Here is an 18859-nt window from a genome sequence, read left to right as displayed (position 1 = left end):
GCCTTTGGTATTCTGTGTTGCCCTTCTTCCCTGGAAATCCTATGGCCAGGGCTGGTGCATGGGTGCCTGTGTGCTGGAGGGACAGCTGGCTGCACAAAGATTATCAGGGGAGGGTTTAGCAGGAGCCTGCCACATCAGCCTGTTGTTGTCTGGAGAGCAGCATCCTGCCTGCTGGGGCTGCAGCTGCAGGTGCTTCCTCAGGTCCCCCTGACGCCTTCCAGACGTTTTTAGGGGGTGAACCTGTAGGGCCTGGTCCCCTACACAGCCCTGATTGGGCTGTCCCTGTCTGCGGCCACTGTCCTCCCTGATACTGTAAAACCTGGCTGGGACAGCTGAGGAGTCCTTTGTGGGCAAGTGTGGGTAGCACTGGAAGGATTGAAGGCCAGCTTTCAGAAACGTTTAGGCTCTGATAGAGGTGTGCTGTAGTACCAGGAGTCTTGCATAAATGCAACTAAGCTGAAATAAAGGGGTGCACTGCAATACCCCAGTAAAAGCCCTTCTGTATCAATATAAGTAACTCTGGACTAGGACTATGGTGGTGTTTTAAGGAAAACAGTATAGGTAAAAGCCAGAAATATTTTAAATGCATTTATGACCTCAGGAGCAGTATGCCAGGCATTTTCAATAGTCCGTGTGTTTTTGGAAACCCCAGCTTCAGCTGAGAAGTGTCCACTTCCATCACTTCTCCCTAGATTGGTGGTGTTCATGCTTGGACTTTGTGCACATTTGTTCCCTGGTGTGCTGGTAAAGGCTGGTTGAATTTCCACCTTGCACCAAGCAGGACCTTGGGCTGCAGTGAGTTGGGGGAGTGGGCTGAGCTTCTCCCACAGAAATTGTCCTCACAGAAATTACTATGAGACTTAAACCTTGTGAAATGATGGTATCAAAACAAAGGCAACATTTTGAAATGTTTAATGAGGGGATGGAGTGGGAGGAGGAGAGAACATGGATTCCAGTGGAAAGGAATTTGGAAATGCGAGAGAAGAAGAAAAGAGAAAACATTTGTGTGAACATTATCAGCAGTTTTAAAAATGAACAGGCAAATGTTATATACTGAGACTGTGAATGTGGAATTGACCTTTTAATTTCACTTACAAATAAGGGAGGGCTGGGAGCTCTTGTCCCTGAGGGAAAACTGACATCCTGTATCTAATACCATCTGCAGGAGCTGATTTCCAGGGCCGAGCCCAGCTGCTGCTGCTGCTGCTGTGCACGTTTGTATTTCGGCAGGGTATTGAAGTGCCAGTCAGACCTCGTCGAGGCATCTTTATTTACGTTAGAGCCCTCCCCCTCCAGTGCACAGCCCATTAATCTTGCAGTAATACCCAGCACACTGATAACTGGGCAAGGAGCCACATGCACAGGGCATGTCAAAATCCTCAATATCGTCAAGTAACATAAACCGAAGTGACAGGAATTGGCGGTTTTAAGAACCTTTCGACAAAGCTTTCGTTTGTTCCCGGTGTGCTGGAGCGTACATCTCCCCGCGTCCCCTCCTCGGCTGGTGCTAAATACTGAATGAGCGCTTCTGTGTGCGTGCGGTGCTTCTGCAAGCCGGGAGCCTGGCAGATAAGTAAAGAAAAGTGCCCTCCTTTTCAAGTGATAGTAATCTGAGACTTTTCCGTTACATGAGGCTCCTAACAAAAGGTTGTAATTCCAGCAGCTTCGCTCGGGAAGGTACCACCGTGCGCGGCGGCGGTGCCGGCAGCGCGGGGCCGGGACCCTGCGGGCAGCCGCTCTCGGGCGCGCGGCGGAAGGACTCACTGGGGCGTTGCATGAGCCGGGCCGCTCTTCCCCTGCTCCGCCGCCCCTTCGCCCTTGGTACAGCCTTCCTTTCCTCCACCGAGCCGTATGGTAATCGAGTGACATCAGCCCGCGCCCGGGCGGCCGCTGATTATATTACAAACCAGCAGAAAGGTCTGAGGTGTGCGCGGCTCCTGGGAGCGCCGGCCAGGGCGGCAGCGCGTGGCTCCATGCTGACTTTACTTCGGGCTGAATCGCACGCTTGCTTTTATTTTACTTGGTTTTGCCAGGGCGTTTGAACCAGATTCAAGCACTTGAGAGTTGACTGTTGTGGAACTGGGAACTGGAAAAAAAAAAAAAAAATCCAAACCAGAAACTACCCTCCTGGTGCTTTAAGTTTGAATCCATTACAGAGAGCTTACCGCCAAGCCACACTGCTGGATTTTGAACCGAAGCTGTTATTTACTTAGGGCTCAGGGGGGAGCGTTTTCGCTAGGGACTGACGCCAAACTACTGAGGAAGCTGGGATTTACCTGGATGTGTGGTAAAGAAACTTGTGGTTCCTTTATGCTGCAGTTCATCGTATCCCTGCGTTACTTGTAAATGGAATTACAAAAATCAACCAGTATGCCCGGGCCGTTGTCCCCAGGATATGCAGCTCAGGTGCCGTATAACTATAACCAGTTAGAAGGACGATTCAAGCAGTTACAAGGTAAGTCTGTGCGGGTTTTTTGGAGGTGTTGCCATGCTCTGATCCTTGTAAACATGTTAGTCCAGGCGTGTTCTCATTGCACCAAGGTGTTAGAGAGGACGAAAGTGGTGCTGTGGGAAGAGGGATCCTGTGTGGCTCTTCACACTCCGAAGGTGTCCCGAGCCTTACACAGGGTTAAGGTGTGTGTCCAGCCTCTGAGCCCCTCAGCCTTGCAGATGAGGACTAAGCCAGACCATGTCACTTAGAACAATAAGGGGGAGAGTGAGGAAGCAGTCTTCCATTTATTTTGTCCTTAAATAAAATACAAGTAAAACTGGCCATCAATCACAAATCCTAGCTGTGTTTGGGTGCAGTTTGCAGTGCAAGGGCCCTTTCCAACCCCTGCACACCTCCTGCAAAGGCGGGTGGCTTCACCTCTTCAAATGAGGAACTGTTGCATAATTCCCTAACGAATTAGTTTGCTCACACCATAGATCTCTGAGAAAGCACTCGTGTACTTCAACGTTCCCAGTTTTCTTCGCTTTTAGACAGGTGGAATGTTCTTTAATATTTTCCCATTAAACTCCCTGTCTGTGTGAGGACCAGACAGTTCTTTTGGGGGTGCCGTATGCTCTCGGCAGGGAGGGTAGGCCTCGGCCCGGGCCGCAAACCCCCAGTGCAAGGGGGAGGATGGTGCCCAGCAGCTCCCTGCCTCAGGCAGGGCAAAACAAGCTCTGCTGTTTTCTCTGTGGAAGACGCGTCCCAGCAATGAATGAACTCTGGGATTGCAGTTGCAAAAGAAAAAGGAATTCTTCACTGAAACCAAACCTCCTCCTCCTCTAGATCCATGTGACTCCGGAGATAGTCCCAGACCAGCCTGAGTACAGCGAAGTGCTGCCCTTCTGTGCACGTTTCTTAATTTACTCTGCTCTGTGCTGCAAGTGTGGTCTGTGGTTCATGTCAGAGGGGAAGAGCCTGGTTAGTGCTAAGAATGTTCCCATTTGTTGGTTTAAGAAGGGACGGGGAAAAAAAAAATCATTCATAGCACTTTGTTTATCTTGTAAACTGGCGCACAGCAATGGCTGCATACTGCATATAGTGAGACAAAATGACAGCATCCTAAACACTGGGAACATGGAAATTCCTGGGGCAAGGCATGGAAAATCCAGGCTCCAAACTTGCACACGAGGGAATACGTTACAGGCTTTATCTTGGACATCTGTCAGATCTTAGGCTGTGGTACTTGTCTTGGAAAGAACTAAGTTTGTGGCATGAAGAAAAACCTGGCTCATGCCTCTTTCTTTGCTGGTTTAGTTAGCAGTATAAAGAAGGCAGATTTTATCATTTTCAGGGTCACTGCTTCAGGAATCCATTATCTGTGTGTTTACATCACACTGAAAGAGGAAAGCAGACCGCATTGTTGAAAGCACAGAAAGTGAGTTTTCCCTTCAGTGGAATGCACTGAGTTGACTTTAAAAAAAAAGGTTAGAAAAAGATGTAGTGCTCTCCCTAAAGTACTGCAATTTCCTCCAGCAAAAGAGATAAAATGCAGTAAATTCTGTGCAGTTTTGCAGCAGACCATCCTATGGCTGTTTACTCACATCACAGGCTTGAAATGAGTGCTGCCAGTGATCTTGTTCAGGGTGGAGCTTAGGTGCAGACAATGTTGTAAATTATGCACCAGATACTCCATAAAATGCTAAATAACCATACAAAATATCGTGTGTGCTGGAAAGGGAGTGGCTTAACTCTGCTGACACAGAAGACGTCTTTCCTTGGATTAATGGCTCTTTGCTTGAGGAATGTCTACAAAGCCATTGTTTTGGGGTTGTAAGATCTTGAGGGGATTCTTGCTGGAAGGCTCTGGTGGGAACAGGGAGTGTTCTGTGGCACTGGGCAAGGCTCAAGCCCAGCAAAGATGAACTAAATATATGTAATGTTTTAAAATTATGGATTTATCACCAGTTTTACCTCTTTCACTATGGAGGTGTAAAAACAAGTAAGAGCAGATGCATTTCAAATAATCAAATACTCATTGATAACTGTTTCACACCTCCTACATCTGGTAGGAGGGCTCTCTAGAGCAGAACAGGTGTTGGCACCACACAGATTTCTCTAACTTCTGCTCCTTCACACACTGAATTTACCCCTCTTTTCTTCACAGTTCCTACAATTATCATGTGAATCCCCAGCTTTGCACTAGATTATAGCAAGGTACTGTTTAGATCTAGTGAATGTTGAGTTTTCCTCAAAGAAAGCACTTGGGAGTATACTGTTTTGTCTAAAATAACGCAGAGCAAGTGCTCAGGCCCTGTACAAAGAGAAGTCTGAATCAGCAATGAGTAGGAGACAACTCTCTCTGATCTCCTAATTCCTAAAATAGACAGTACATGAGGTTTGGCATTGCCAGCCAGCTTCACATGAGGAGAGGAGCCAGCCTAATTCTGCCCCAAAACAGTACGGACAAAGCAAGTTCACAACATACATGATTCCCTAGGCACTCCTACATTCCACCTCTTTTAAACGCCTTGAAGTGATGATCGTAAGGAAACTCTCATTCAACTTGATGATGGTTGTGGGGTGATTAAAGCAGATTTTCCAGCCCAATCCCACTGGGGCATGAAGCCAGTGCAGGTTGTGGGATTGCACTGAAGGAACCAGACCGGCTCCTTCACCACCTGGAAGGGTCACCCGGCAGGGGATCCCAGCTCCCATTTGCCTTGATGGGCCAAAGAGAAGCAGGATGTGGCAGAAGCCATTGCTAGGAGTGAATCAAGACTGTCTTTGTGTCAAAAGAAGCCCTGAAGTCCTTTGTATGATAATCCAGGAGTTTAGCATACCCAGTCCTTGTGCTCGTGAGAATGTCAGCGCAGGTGTGGGGAGAAAAATGCTTTAGCAAGTTGTGTTTCCTTTATTAAGTTTCAGTAAGTTCCTGTTATGGTTAGTTCACCCGGTCCTGGAATGATAAGTGAGCGATATTATCAGTGGTTACTATCCTCTTAAACCTAGGTGTGGAGTTTTGGTTCTCATGGCCACTTGTGCAGTAGAAAGGGATCAGGTTGCATGGCTGCAGTTGCTTGCTGCAAGTAAAGACAGAACCCCAAAACTTGTTTGTGGGAAACACGTTGCCATGGAGCTTGCGCAGGTTCTGTCAGTGGAGAAAATTTGGCGTGCTACAATGAGGAATTAATTGCAAATCAAACCAGATATGTTGCTGTTGTTACAAAACGAAGGCTGTCACCCGTGGTATGTTAATGTGGCAGGATCCTGTGGATTGGCTGGGCACGTGTGTAGGAGCTGGCAAGAAGAGGTTAATGCAAGTCAAGAATTTGGAAGGAGATCCCTGCAGCTGTATCACCTTCCAGCGAGAAGGGTGCACAGGGAAGCAGCTATCATCACTGCTCCGAGGGCTCTTTCCCACCTGCTTAGCAGGACAGTGGTATTTATTAACATCTTTGGCATTCGGTAGCGTGGTGACTATCAGCTCCTGCCCCGTCATTGGAAAGTTGGGTCTCAGCTCCGGGGCTGTGCCCGAGGTGTGAGATTTCCAGTGGTAATTACAAATGTGGGATCTTGGGGGATGGGGGTGAGCTAGATCGGCACTCCTGATAAATCGCGGCGGAAAGCCAGCTTTTAAAGGAGCTCTGCCGTGTGTCCTGCTGTGTGGGACATTTCAGATTTGGGCATTTTTGTAATGCTGCCTTTTAGGCTGGGCATTGGCATTTTAGTGGGAGCCCAGGCTGCCTGGGAGGAAGCGCCTTTATTTTGAGCTGTGTTAGAAATGTATGTTTGAAAAACTGGACGCTGGAATAAGCTGTAGGAAAGGTGAGCTGCCTTTCCCATCACAGGTGTTTAAGATCAGTTCTAAGCTCTGGTTCATGGGAATATGAGGCTGACTGTGGTTGCACAGCACTACCTGCACCAGGAAAGGCAATGCAACTGTATTTCAGGTGTTTGGGCAAAGCCCCCTCTCTCTGATAGCAGAGCCTTTCAGCAGGGAAGCTCCTTGGCTTGGAATCCTTTGATCTGCAATGACCCAAGGAGGTTTGGCATAAAAGGAGACACACACCACTTCTATTTTTCAGTGGTCACTGGTAATCAGCTTGGTAATATATGAATATAGGTATTGATTGGTTCCCATCCAGGCTGCAGGACAGCAGAAGAATTTTCCTGGTTTTCTGTTCACAAGCAGGGCTTTCCCACAGCTTTTCCTGCAAGAAAACCTTCCCCCCAATTCCCTGTCTATGCTCAAGGTTAAACAGGGAGCTTCTGCTGCCAACAGAGCAGTTTGCAGGAGTTGCAGCCCTGTCCTGCACTAGGGCAGAGATGCCCTCTGTGACACCAGGATCCTTGGAGTTCCTCCCGTGGGTGCCCTTTGAGCAGCCAGTTTCAGCTGCCGCCTTCCTGGTTGGGAGATTTACCTTGCTAAGGCTTTGAGTCTCCTGGGAGCAATGACCTGCATAGCTCCAGGCGCTGATTACTGACCTGGGACACCCTACTTTGTCTACCAAATGGGTCACTGGCATTTCTTGTCATGGTAATTTCTGTTAAAGCTGAAATGCAGGGAGGCTGAATTTCATTCTGGATGAAATGTGTCTGGGTTACACCGATTTTTGGCTTTTTCCCCTCCATGTTCTCAGATCCACCAAAGGTGCAAATTCCTGTCCCTGTGGCAAATTTTGCTCGATTTTCTGGTGTCTGCAATATTCCAAAGCCTGCGTGTATCACAGCATACTTCAGTCTTCTGGGTTGGGTGAACACCTGAGCACAAGCTGCACGGTTGGAAGCCCTGTCAGATTTGCAAAGAGTTTTAAAGGGGTCTCACACTGACTTGAATGTGCATTTCTCTGATAGCTGGGCTCTTATTCTTTCCAATGCAAAGATTCCTGCAAACATATCCAAATCCTGACTCAATTTTTGGGCAAAAATTTACTTTTTCTGGTCATGGATTTTGGTACTTGTGGAGATAGAGAAGGCACGTTAAAGGATCTCAGGGTAAGGTATTTCTGCTTATGTGATCAGTGTTGATACAGGTCGAAAAGCAAACATTTAAATTGGATTTGGCTCCTCGCTGAAGTAACTGTGAACATTTACAACTTCAAACTGTTGGCTCAGGTCTTTTGTCGTCTGTTCTCTTCAGTTTTCATTTAGAATATGTTTGTAACATTTGGTTTCTTAACTGTGTGTGTAAGGAACTTAATTTAAAAACAAACAGAAATCTCTAGGTGCTCTAGCCTAATTTTTTTTTTTAAAAAAAGGGCAATTCTGGAGCACTTTTTGTGGCTCTGAAATGAAGTAAACAGAGCTTGTCAGCAGATATTTTCACATGGGACAGTGGGGTATTTTGAATACCCTGCGGGAGATATGTAGCCAGAGTTAAAACAGTAAAATTATTTGTGTGGTGCTCAGCTGGTGTAAATCTCCACAGCTCATGGATCTGGGAATGCAGCACATGAATCAGCCCTTGGGTGTTTCTGCATTCCATGTCTCCAAGAAGTTCCGTGTCACAGACCATCCCAGTGTTTCATGGGCATGTTGTAATCACCTGGGAGTGCAAGCTCCTATTCCAAATATTTTTCCTATCCAAGAGCCCTATTCAAATGGATTGTGGGTTTTGCCATTAACTTGTGTGGAAAGTAGGGCTATAAAACAAGCCTACGGACAGAGATGAAAGTGGTGATAAAACAACAGAACAATGGTTGTCTTCCATTCCTGAGCTCTTTCCCAATTTGGGTTTGTGATTTCCTCTTTTTCCTTAGTTTCTTTCATCTCTCTGTTTTCTGTTGGGTGCATGCCTTGACTAGTAAAGTGGGCGAGCTGCTACCTAAGCTTAGTAGAAATGGTGAAGAAAATCAAATTACAACGTGATTGACAAAATCCCCGTTCCCTCTCCCTGTACTAAACTCCTCTCCTGTGAGATCCCAGCACAGGGTGTGGGCTTTGGTAACTGCACCCCTTCTGCTCAGAGTCTGAATTTCAAATAATTTCATGAGTATTTGATTACTAGCAGCTCTGAAGGTCTTTTTGTTCCTGTTTAAGTTGAATTGAGAAGTATTAAGTATCAGTTATTAAGTAGCAGGGTATGACAATGACATTTTTTCCTCATGTGAAAATGAATAATCTTCATTGAGTAGATGGTTTTGGGAAAACTCTTACACCAAAGCTTGGGAATTAGTCTCTGTTGACTTTCAAAGCTGTGGTGAAGGAGATAGAATATCATAAATAAGGTGGTTGAGAATCTGCTTTGCTCTTCCCACAAGAAATCAAATCTGAAATTCCATTTGGAAGTTTATATCTGGGCCTGGCAGGTAACGGCCTTTATCCCAGTGTGATTGTCCAAGTGAAGTGACACTTCATCAACGATTAAAGTTGTTTAACAAGTATTAGTAAACAACTCCCCTCCCAACTCAAAATGAGTCCTTTCAAAGTAAAGGGTCATTTGTGGAGAGAGTAAGGAACTCATGGATTACTCTGCATTCCACCAGCTCTGAAATTCAGTGCAACAGGAATGAGGTGGTGGCCTGGCCTGCAGAAGCAGAGGGGAACCTGATGAGCACAGAGGTGCTGTGGGGAGCAAGGCCTCAGTCCCAGCTGCGCCTCGAACACTTCATGTCCCTGTTGGCACCCAGAGTCACTGTGGCCCTCCTGTCTTCATGGAGAGCCTCGTGCAATTAAGGGGAGCACGTGAGCCCAAAATTGCTCACTGCTCCTGAAAATGCATCGAGCTGAGTCCTCACATTTGTGCCACAGGAGAAAGGCCCAGGGGGATGGGGAGCACTCATGCTTTTGACTTGTGATGTGGAGCCCGAGGTCGCGGTGGCCGGGAGAGCCCATGCTCACACAAAAGCCCTTGTGCACTTGCTGCTGGAGCGAGGGTATCCCGGGCTGAGAGCCTCCTTTGTTGGAGAGCACTGCTGTAGCCAAACTAATATTAACCAGGCTCGTAGCCCTGCTCAATGCCCCACTGTTCCCGAGAAAGGAGCTTACAGAGAAAGGCCCTTCAGTGTGCAGGGAACAGCACAGCCCGGCAGACACGCAGGCAGCCACTGGGCCATGGTCTGGGGGCCACGCTCTTGCCTTTTCAAAGGGCTTGTGAAAGAGCTGGCATTACCAAGTGGCCTTTTCGTGGCATAACTGGAAGTTCTGATAATTCTGTGTTCAGTCAAGTTTGGTTTGTTCATAAAAATATAAGCTGGAACTGGAAAGTGCAAGCCCAGTTTCACATATGTGACAAAGTGACACTGAACAGGGTCAGTTTGCTCTTTGGTGGCAATCCGTAGCATGCACAGTCCTGCGCTGATTTTAGCTAAACTGTATTGAGGAGGAGGTCATAAATATGATTTTTATGCATTATTTCTATTAGCAAAAATGAGCAGTGTCATCCCAAATGGCGTTGTACAGAAGGCATATTTGGTATCCCTAGCAGAGACTTCAAACATCTCTGCCTACAATATTGCCAAAATGGCCAGGCATGTGCTTCCGAGGATTGGTTTGGTTTTGAGATTAGTGGTTTTAAGTTCTCTTGCCTGTTTTAGTTCTGTTGGGACTGAGTTTTCAGGCAGAGTAGCTGGAGAATTGCTCACCAAAGGGTCAGTGGAAAAAGCGCAGTGGCAAGGTACAAACATGATCTGTGTGACCACAGTACTCTAATCACAAGCAAAGGGTGACCTTATGCCTTCAAAGATTAAACAAAACAACATGTGGTTACAAAGAGATTTAAGAGTTTATCTGAAAAGAATAAACGCTGGCTGCCCAGATTTTTCTTGGAATGAAACCCCTATGGTTTAATAAAGATACCTAAATTTCACTTAATGGCTTGGCAACCTCTGCAGAAAATCAGCCAGTATGCAGCACCCACTTCTCAGATAGTCTAAACCAATGCAGTCCCGTTAAAAGGAACTGCACAAACAACACAGTGCTGAGGGGTTTTGTCTCTCAAATCCAGTCCTGTACCTACATTTTTCTCAAATAACAGTTTCCCCTTGGTTTCAGCTTCTCTGTGCTAACACCAAGTACTGGTTCTGCCTTCTCCTTTCAAAAAACCTCTGAAGTCCAATTCTTAATGCTCATTTTGTCCAGGAAGTGTTTCCAGTTTTTGAAAATATGACCTGATTAGATTTGGTTCCAGGAAAAAAGATAATTAAAAACCTGACCATCCCATCTGCAGTCAACTAACTACGGTTTGCTTTGGGTAATAATTAATTCTACATCTAGTTTAGTATCTTTCCACGGTTATTTGGAGGGAAGCTAGACTTTGATAGTGCAACGGCTGCTTTTTTCAGGGTGTGTTCCTCTGTCAACTCAGATTGCCTGGCAATATAATGGGAGAGACTGCTGTGAAATCACAGATGTGACTGTACTGTGATTGCAGGCTGACATGAGTAAGAGCCATTACAGAATGGCACTTAAGGCAGGCTCTGAGTAAATAGGGGAGGTGTCTGGAAACATCAAATATTGGCGGTGTTCTGAACTTCTGACCTTTCTGTTATCCTCGTCACGGGAAGTTCAATAATTTGGGTTATCTTTACTTTTGAGTGCTGAATGTCTCATGTTCTCCCTCCCTGTGTCTTTGTTCACCCTGTGGGGTGCGAGTTGAGTTTCATCCTCACAGCCTCTCCTGGGATCAGGAACAGTGTGTCACTTCTAGCTCAAGGAAGTCTCTTCAGAAAACTGGCATTGCCCACAGACGGTTTCCTGACTGTTCCCTGGGTGATGTCCTGGCCACTGTCACTTGTGCAGGTGCACTGGTAATCTGTCAGCTTTTAATAGCAGATTAAGGGCTGGTTGCATCTGGACCTGGTTGCTCTTAGCTGTGGCCTAAGTCCTTACGGAAGGAGCTCACAGGGCGAGGCATGGCAGTTATGGAACATTTTTTTCATAAATCCCCTGCTGCTGATATATTATTAAATGCTTCTCTCTCTGCTTCTCCTCCAAAGTAAATATGTCTGATAGGGTATATAATAAAATTCCCATGATACAAAACTTATTTACTGGAGCCTTTGCTCTTAACAGTTGGCTTGCACTGGTGTTTGCCAGCACACTGATGCTAATGATGCTCTGTGCCACTTGAAAGATGCTCCTGTGTCCTCAGCGCCTGGCGCCAGCCATGTTCCAGCCAATTCCTCACTGCACATACTTTTTTCCTAAATAAAAGCAGTCACAAGTTGTCCTGGAGAGGAGACAACACTTAAGGACACCTAGTATGCAAAACCTCTTACCATGCAGCATGTCCTGGCAGTGCCATCCCCTGCAGGGATGGATTGGAGCTCTGCCCTGGCGCCAGCAGAGCTGCTCCCCAGGCTGGGTATGGCAGGGCTGGGACAAGCATGGAATAAAACAGCAGCTCCAAGGGGACTTCCCCCTGGTTTTCCCAAATGACTGAAATGGCTGGGCAGGGTGGTGTGATCTCTGCAGTGCCCATTTCAGGGTGCTGGGTGTGGGGCTGTCCTTTCCCTCTCCTCCAGCCTCGTGAGCGTGGCCCATCCCAGCCAGTTCCTGGCAGGTTTCAGGTGTACCTGCGTGAGCCACCTAATGCCAGAACACCTTTTGTTTTCTGTGCTGCACAACTCAGCTTTCCCTTCTGGTTTCGCTCCTGTTGCCAAGTTTAGAAACATTTCTCTGGCATCAGCTGCAGGTCACCGTGGCCTTCACATTCAGAAGTGTATTCATGGGGCTTTTCCTTTTGCATAAACATCTGGTGTATCTGAGTTATGCTGAAATGTGTGAAATGTGTGTAAGTTTGGAGACCTGAAAATCGGTGAGTTGTGATTGAGGCTTCAGGAACATACAAATGAGTGTAAGATGCCATTCTCGTGCCTGTGTACTCCTGTATCTGTGTGATTTGGAGGTGTGTAAGATGGGTGCAAGCACACATAGTCTGTGCAAATGTGCAGTAGTTCTGTGCTTAACCAATACCTGAACTCTGTTCTAGTGACATTGCTGTTGCACTAACAGACAACTGGGAGCATTAATTAGACACTGAACTTTCAGAAGTTGTTTTCCTTTATTAATTGCCATTACCCCATAGTCTGTTTGGGGCTTTATTCTGTATTTTGGGGCTTTTAAAGGAAACACCACGTCACCAATTCACATTTTGAGGGGGAAAAGCCCAGAATATGGAGCCCATGTGCAACATGGCTAAAGAGGCATCAGTGAAATGACTGTTATCAGGAGTCTTTGAGTGCTTTCATAATTTCCTCATTGTGCTAAAAATGAAAGAAAGTAAGTAAAGGTAAGTTCTTGGGAGCTCTCCTGGATCCCTTCCATAGGAGCCACACCTTTGTCCCTGTGTAGGGCCTTTCAATTGTTGCAGTCAGGGCCTTGCACAATCAGTACAACTCACAAGTCCACTTTTAAGACTAGAAAAACAAGAAACAAGTGATGTTTCTGGATGAAGATACACATGTAAGGTATTCAAAGTATAATTTTACCCTAATTTCTTCAAATTTGCATCACCTTTTAAATCTCAGAGAGACCTTTGAGGGTTTCAAACAAAGGGTTTTTTTCTGGTACTGCTTTGAAAGTTATTACCTGGGCAGGAAATGCTGTGCTGGAAAGGGATCTCTTTTCCCCACTCTTGCGTAATTCCAAAGGCTAAAATGATTTTGCTTAAACATGCCACATTGTCCCACAAAAGCAGATCAGTAAATGACCTTTGGATTGGAATCAAACAGGCAAGTACGAAAATGTTGAGGTGAGGAGCTAGAATGCATGTGCAACTAGTTTGTGCCTCAGAATTCGCAATAAAGCAGATGTGGCATGAAAAGAAAGATTTCTTATTATTAATTGTTATTTTTTTAAATTGCCACATGGATTTCTTAAAGAACTCCTTTACTATACAGAGTGACTGGTTGGAATGTGTGTTCAAGTCGAGATCATGGTTCAGTTTTCTGGAGCTTTTCTTAAGCAAGCAAACAGGTGAAGGTGTCAGTTCTGCCAGTCTCAAAAGACACCAACTCCAGGACTTTCTTGGGAGCTCTGCATGATGGGTTTGCAGATTAGAGTCAGAGAAGATTAGGGATTTTTCCTCTAATGCTTCTTATTAGCAGTTTGTCTCAAATCTCATTAAAATTAATGAATTTTTAAAACTCCCTTTTTAGAAATAATGGCATTTTATAAATATCAAGGTTCCTTCAGTTATACAAGTGATTTTTATTGTAACCTACAGTATTTTTATTGCTGTTACTCATTCAGTTTTCACCTTTGGGATTTAGTTTGCTGGGCTATGGTCTGTCCTACCTGTGGTGGTGCTGCTTTTATGTAGTGCTGCTTTTATTCAGCATCCTATCAGCACAGTGTAGTGCATCTGACTCTACATTATGGCACGCAATTAACAATAGTAAATTATTGTGTGGCCATGGAAACTGCAGGAACTAAACACATTGTTCAGCAAGGCTATGAATTCAGCTCTTATTAATCCCTGATCAGCACAGTGGTTGTTTAAATACATGTTCTTCCATTTAAAATATTTCTGTGATAATGAAAATTATAATTTAGCAGCAATTAATTATAATGATAACATCTCTTAGCACAGAGATTTAATATTTTGAAAGGATTAAATGCAATCATCATAGATTTCTTTATTTTCTATTCATGCTTCTCTGTCATTAAGGTGAAATTAGATTTAAACATGAAACCAACAAAGGTTTGGCATTTCTTTCATCTATTCTTCATTCTGTTTGCAGTGAGTTTTTACAGAAGCATGGTCAAAATATACCACAGCTTTGACTTTGCTTTCCATATAATGTCTCAACTTGTGCCTCAGATGAAAGAAGAGATCCCACAGCTCTCTGAAATCCCTCGGTGGGATTCCATAAGAATACTGGCAGTGCAGTCTTCTGGCCTATTCTTGTTTAAGCTTGCTGGAATTTATAGAATCACAGAATAGTTCAGGTTGGGAGAGGAGTTTATTTGGTCCAGCACACCTGCTCAGAGCAGGGGTACTCCCGTGGTAGATCAGGTTGCTTAGGGATTTGTCCTCCTGAGATCTGAATCTCCCTAACGATGAAGTCCCCACAGCCTGTGGGGGAGGTAGTGTCTCAACACCCTCACAGTGACAGCTTTCTTCTGGATATCCCATCAGGATTGCCCTTGCTTGGCTCCCCCCAGCCTTGCATCCTGGCAGGTCTCCTCTCTCCAGGGTGGTGTGTGCCACTGGAAGTGGTTGCCCACCGGGCCAGGGTTTGCTCTGGAAAAGATGGGATTCACCATGCATTTTGCTGTCTTCACAGGGAATGCTGACTCCTGAAGCCCATCTCTCTGTGGCTCCTCTCTGGTTAATGTCAGTTACAATTCTGTATTTCCAAATCCCTAGCTAAGGAGGGTCCCAGGCTGGGCACACAGGACCAGTAGGAATTGCACTGTGGGAATAGCAGTGCCAGTAGTCTTATGTGAGAGCAGCTGCATTCCCTGCAGTTCTGAGAACAGGGAGGAACACTGAAAGGAAAAGAGAACAACAGAAATAATAAAACCCCCCAGCTCCTTCCTCCTACCCTTGTTTTCCTTCCCACAGACGAGCGGGAGTCCACTGTAAAAATTCTCATTCTGCTGGGTTTGCTGAACATGGGAAGAAATAAGATGAATCTGATGTAGGGAAGTACCTGGCATGTTCCCTGCCTGTGCCAAGCCTTGCTCTCATCCTCATTCAACACTGTCAGTCAAGGAGTGGTTTGGACAAGTATAGAAAAATGTTTTTGTCCCCCTCAAAAATCCCCTGGCACTTCCCTGCATTATGCATATAATGTGTTTCAAAGGAAACTGCCAAGACCCCCCAGATTGTGTGTACTTGAAACAGTGCAGTGACCTCAGGTTTTCATTGTTCTTCTGTGGAAATTTCAGAGTCAGTGTCCTGGGACAGGCAGATGCTTTTTCCATGCTCCTTTTGATGAAGTGATTTGTTCCTTACGTAAGAGGGAAAAGTGGCAACAAGCACTGACATCAAATAGCCGCGAGGGGTTTGTGTCCTTTCGTGTAAAATGCCAACAGCACTGAGACATTTTCAACGTTGCTTTTTAGAGGAGGCCCATTTGAACACTGCACGCCATGAGGCCAGAAAGTTACTCCTTTATTCATCTGTTCTTCTGCTATTTTGCTGTAAATATGGTTTTGTAACATCTTTCTTCAGAAAGGAGGAAGAGAGGCCCAGAGGAGGCCACCAAGATGGTTAGAGCGATGGAGCACCTCTCCTTTGGGAAAGTCTGAGAGAATTGGGATTGTTCAGCCTGGGGAAGAGAAGCTTCAGGGTGACCTGACTGTGGCATGACAGTGCCTGAAGAAGGTACAGGAAAGGTGGAGAGAGACTATTTACAAGGGTCTGGAGTAACAGGGCAAGGGGGGGAATGGCTTTACACTGACAGAGAGAAGGGTTAGATGGGACATGGGGAGGAAATTCTTCCCTATGAGGGTGGTGAGGCCATGGCACAGATTGCCCAGAGCAGCTGTGGATGCCCCCATCCCTGGAAATGTTTAAGACTGGGCTAGGTGGAGCTCTGGGCAATCTGGCCTAGTGGAAGGTGTCCTGGCCCATGGCAGAGAGGTGGAACTGGATTATATTTAAGGTCCTGTCCAATCCAAAGCAGTCTGTGATTCTGGATGCAGTTTGGGGTCCAGGCCTTGATCTTTGTGACCATTTTGTTCAGTGGTCATGTGCAACCCAGGGCAGGTGCTGGTGGTTGAGGCTGAAGGTGGGCGTAGGTGTTTCCGAGAGCAGCACGCAGAAGTGTTAAACCATTTGAATCACCCACTAGAAAGGTTGTGTTTCTATAGCTGCTTTGCATTTCATACAGAAGAGCAAGCAGTTGGTGAGGGTTCCTGGGGAACCAGAAGAGCAGCTGACTGGTTGCTGTTGCTGTAATGGGCTCTGTGATGGGTATTCTCCACACAGGGAGCTGGACGTGTTGTGGGAGATGGTTACACAGGTTTGTATTCCAGCCCGCCCAAGTTAAACAAGCAGTTCAAACATCCACCACCAATGCAGGGAGAGTTGAGCACCTGCTCCTCTAAATCTGCTTAAATGTGTCATCTTCATCTTCTGAATGGAAACAAAAGTTAAAAATCACAAGCTGAGTTCTTCCACCAGTTTAATCTGTTAAACCCAGATGACTTTTATATTTATTTGCTGTGGGAGGCTTTACAATGACTTTTTGCAGATGAACATAATCATTCCTGTACATGAATCTGCATCTGGCTTGTGGAAGGTTTATTTTTGTGTTGCTGACACCAAAATGTCATAAACTCTGTGTAAAAACGAAGACAATGGAAGGACCTGCCCTTCCACACCCCGTAATGCTTGGCTGGCTCCTGGACATTGTTCTGTGCATCATGTTTATGTGAGGGAGGTTTAATGCCATCAAAGACAGAAAGCAGCAGAATTGTTTGTTCCACCTGCTCCATTATGTAGCTTTCCCTTTTTTATTTTCCAGAGCATTTTCAGCAGTGAAAGTGGTCACATGCTGTAATGTTTGTTAGGGAAGGGTAGATATTTAATAGGATTTAGTAGCTGGCTGGTGCTTCCTAGTAAAAGCAAAAGGATTGCTGAACACACCCCTGATTTCTCCACAATTGTCTCCATGTAGCAGAGTTGGGAAAGCAGCAAGGATTTTGCTCCTAATGAAATCACCAGCTAAACACAGCACAAACAAAATCCCCTCATTTCTTTGTCAACTTTAACATTTGCATTCAAGTTCTTGTTTAAGTCATGCTGGAGCATGTAAAAGCTTTGGTGTGATCTCACCAGTTTGGATGGGAAGTCACTCCACAGATTACTTTGTGCCATAAAATAACCATTAACAAATGCATCCTATTTGCATCAGAATGATCAGCTGCTCCACTCCCATTCCTCCGTGGTAAACTGTTGGCAAGATTAAAGTGAAGGAGATGCCTTTTTCTAAGCACTGGACCCACGTGTATCATGTTCTCTGTATGTCGTGTAAATTTGACTCCCTGCAGGTTTGGTTCTAGTTTTTTCTTTGTCCCTGTATGTGTGCACTATGGACTTGTGTTTTCTACATTAAGCTCTGTTTTTTCCATTTTTATCAATCCCAGTTTTCCTAACCTGTCATCTGCAGCCGGAGAAAAGCAGCGTCCACTGCTTAGTTTATTGCTATAGGACACTTCAATGTTAAGAGAAAATTTCCTTTTCTCTACTGATAGCTAGTAGTGATCTTTCCTTGTTCCTTCATTTTCCTCCCTATAGATCAATTCCAATATATTTCCATTTAGACTCTCAGTGCCTGGCTGTGCATGCTTATGCATTGTTCTCTGGGCTTCCTGATGCCGTAAGGACTAATACAGCATGTGTGGGACCATGTGGAAAGGCCATCATTTTGGGAGTGTTTACCCAAGCAGGTGTTTCTCTCCTCAGCTGATCCTCAGTGGATACACTGAGGTGCGTTTTCCCCTCTGGGCTATATTTAGTGGTGCATCAGTTGTGTGCTTTGCATAGCTACACACCCCACAAGCCGCAGTCCCACAGTGGGTCTCCCCCAGGGTGGGGTTCTGCTGGGCTGAGGTGCGAACAAACCCAGCCTCAGCCTCCTTCCCCAGCCTGGGGCACAGCCCAGGGCTGCTGGCAGTCCCCAGCCTTGTCTGAGCACACAGCCCTCAGTTTGGACAGGGAATTTAAGGAGCAGGAGCCACCAACACTGTTTTGTTTGTCAAGATGCTGCTGGAGTGGTGGCCAAAGGAGCTGTGTCAGACCCACTGAGGACTCTGTGTGCCTCAGGGCCAGGTCACTCCATTTAAGCCTGCCTGGAACACCAGAGGCTGGACCCATGTTAGAGTTATTTCATGTTCACTATGGCTCTTTTCTTATTCCAATAAACAGTGAAGGTTATCACAGCACATCCATTCATGTTGTTTCCTGATAAAATCTTGTTTGATCACCACATTCTGGTCCCAGTAGCTGATCTGCCCTTCTCTCAGGCTTCTTTCTCAACTGAAAAACCTCTAAGCACAGCTGGAATTTGTGAAGCTGTGGATATTACTGGTTATTTCACTCCACATCCTTGCATCTGTGAGAAAGCTTAGGGTGATATCCTGCACCCTGAAAACCAACAGCAATGGGAACGTTGTCCTGTGAAAGGAAGCTCTGTTTTCTCTGTGCTCTGTTAAATGAGAATATGATCTGGGAAATTCTGGGAAGCTGTGGATAGTGGATATTAGCAGAAGTGGTGTGCCTAGAGCAGCACTCAGCTGATCTCGGAGTTAGTGGGTGCAGCAGTGCTTCATGTAGGACACACACTGGACGCTATAGTGAAAAAAATAATCATTTTAAGCTGGAAAAATTACTTCCAGCATGGAAATATAAGATGTAAACCTGCAAGAGACAGAGCTTTTGGAGTCAGGGATTAAAAGTTATCTGTAATTTGTCTTGCTTGAGGTATTGCAGGGATCCGTGGACAGTGACAGTGCCTAGAGCAGCTGCCC

At 45.7% G+C, this 18859-nt stretch overlaps 1 protein-coding gene across 6 annotated transcripts in view; it reads left to right on the top strand.

Annotated features, from left to right (window-relative positions):
- The window catches only part of SPTBN1 (spectrin beta, non-erythrocytic 1), a 116866-nt gene that overhangs the window by 45662 nt on the left and 52345 nt on the right, over positions 1-18859 (top strand). Inside the window, exon 1 of one of the 6 annotated variants that reach the window (XM_032103851.1) lies at positions 1943-2455. The exons of the other annotated variants lie outside the window; for them this stretch is intronic. Within the exon in view, the coding sequence (XP_031959742.1) occupies positions 2347-2455 (109 nt within the window). The 5' untranslated portion in view covers positions 1943-2346. Of the gene's footprint in view, positions 1-1942; positions 2456-18859 lie in introns of those variants that run through there. 6 annotated transcript variants of the gene reach the window in all.

The sequence above is a fragment of the Corvus moneduloides genome, chromosome 3 (assembly GCF_009650955.1).
Source record: "Corvus moneduloides isolate bCorMon1 chromosome 3, bCorMon1.pri, whole genome shotgun sequence".
Classification (NCBI taxonomy): domain Eukaryota; kingdom Metazoa; phylum Chordata; class Aves; order Passeriformes; family Corvidae; genus Corvus; species Corvus moneduloides.
This window is presented reverse-complemented; position numbering and strand designations above follow the sequence as displayed.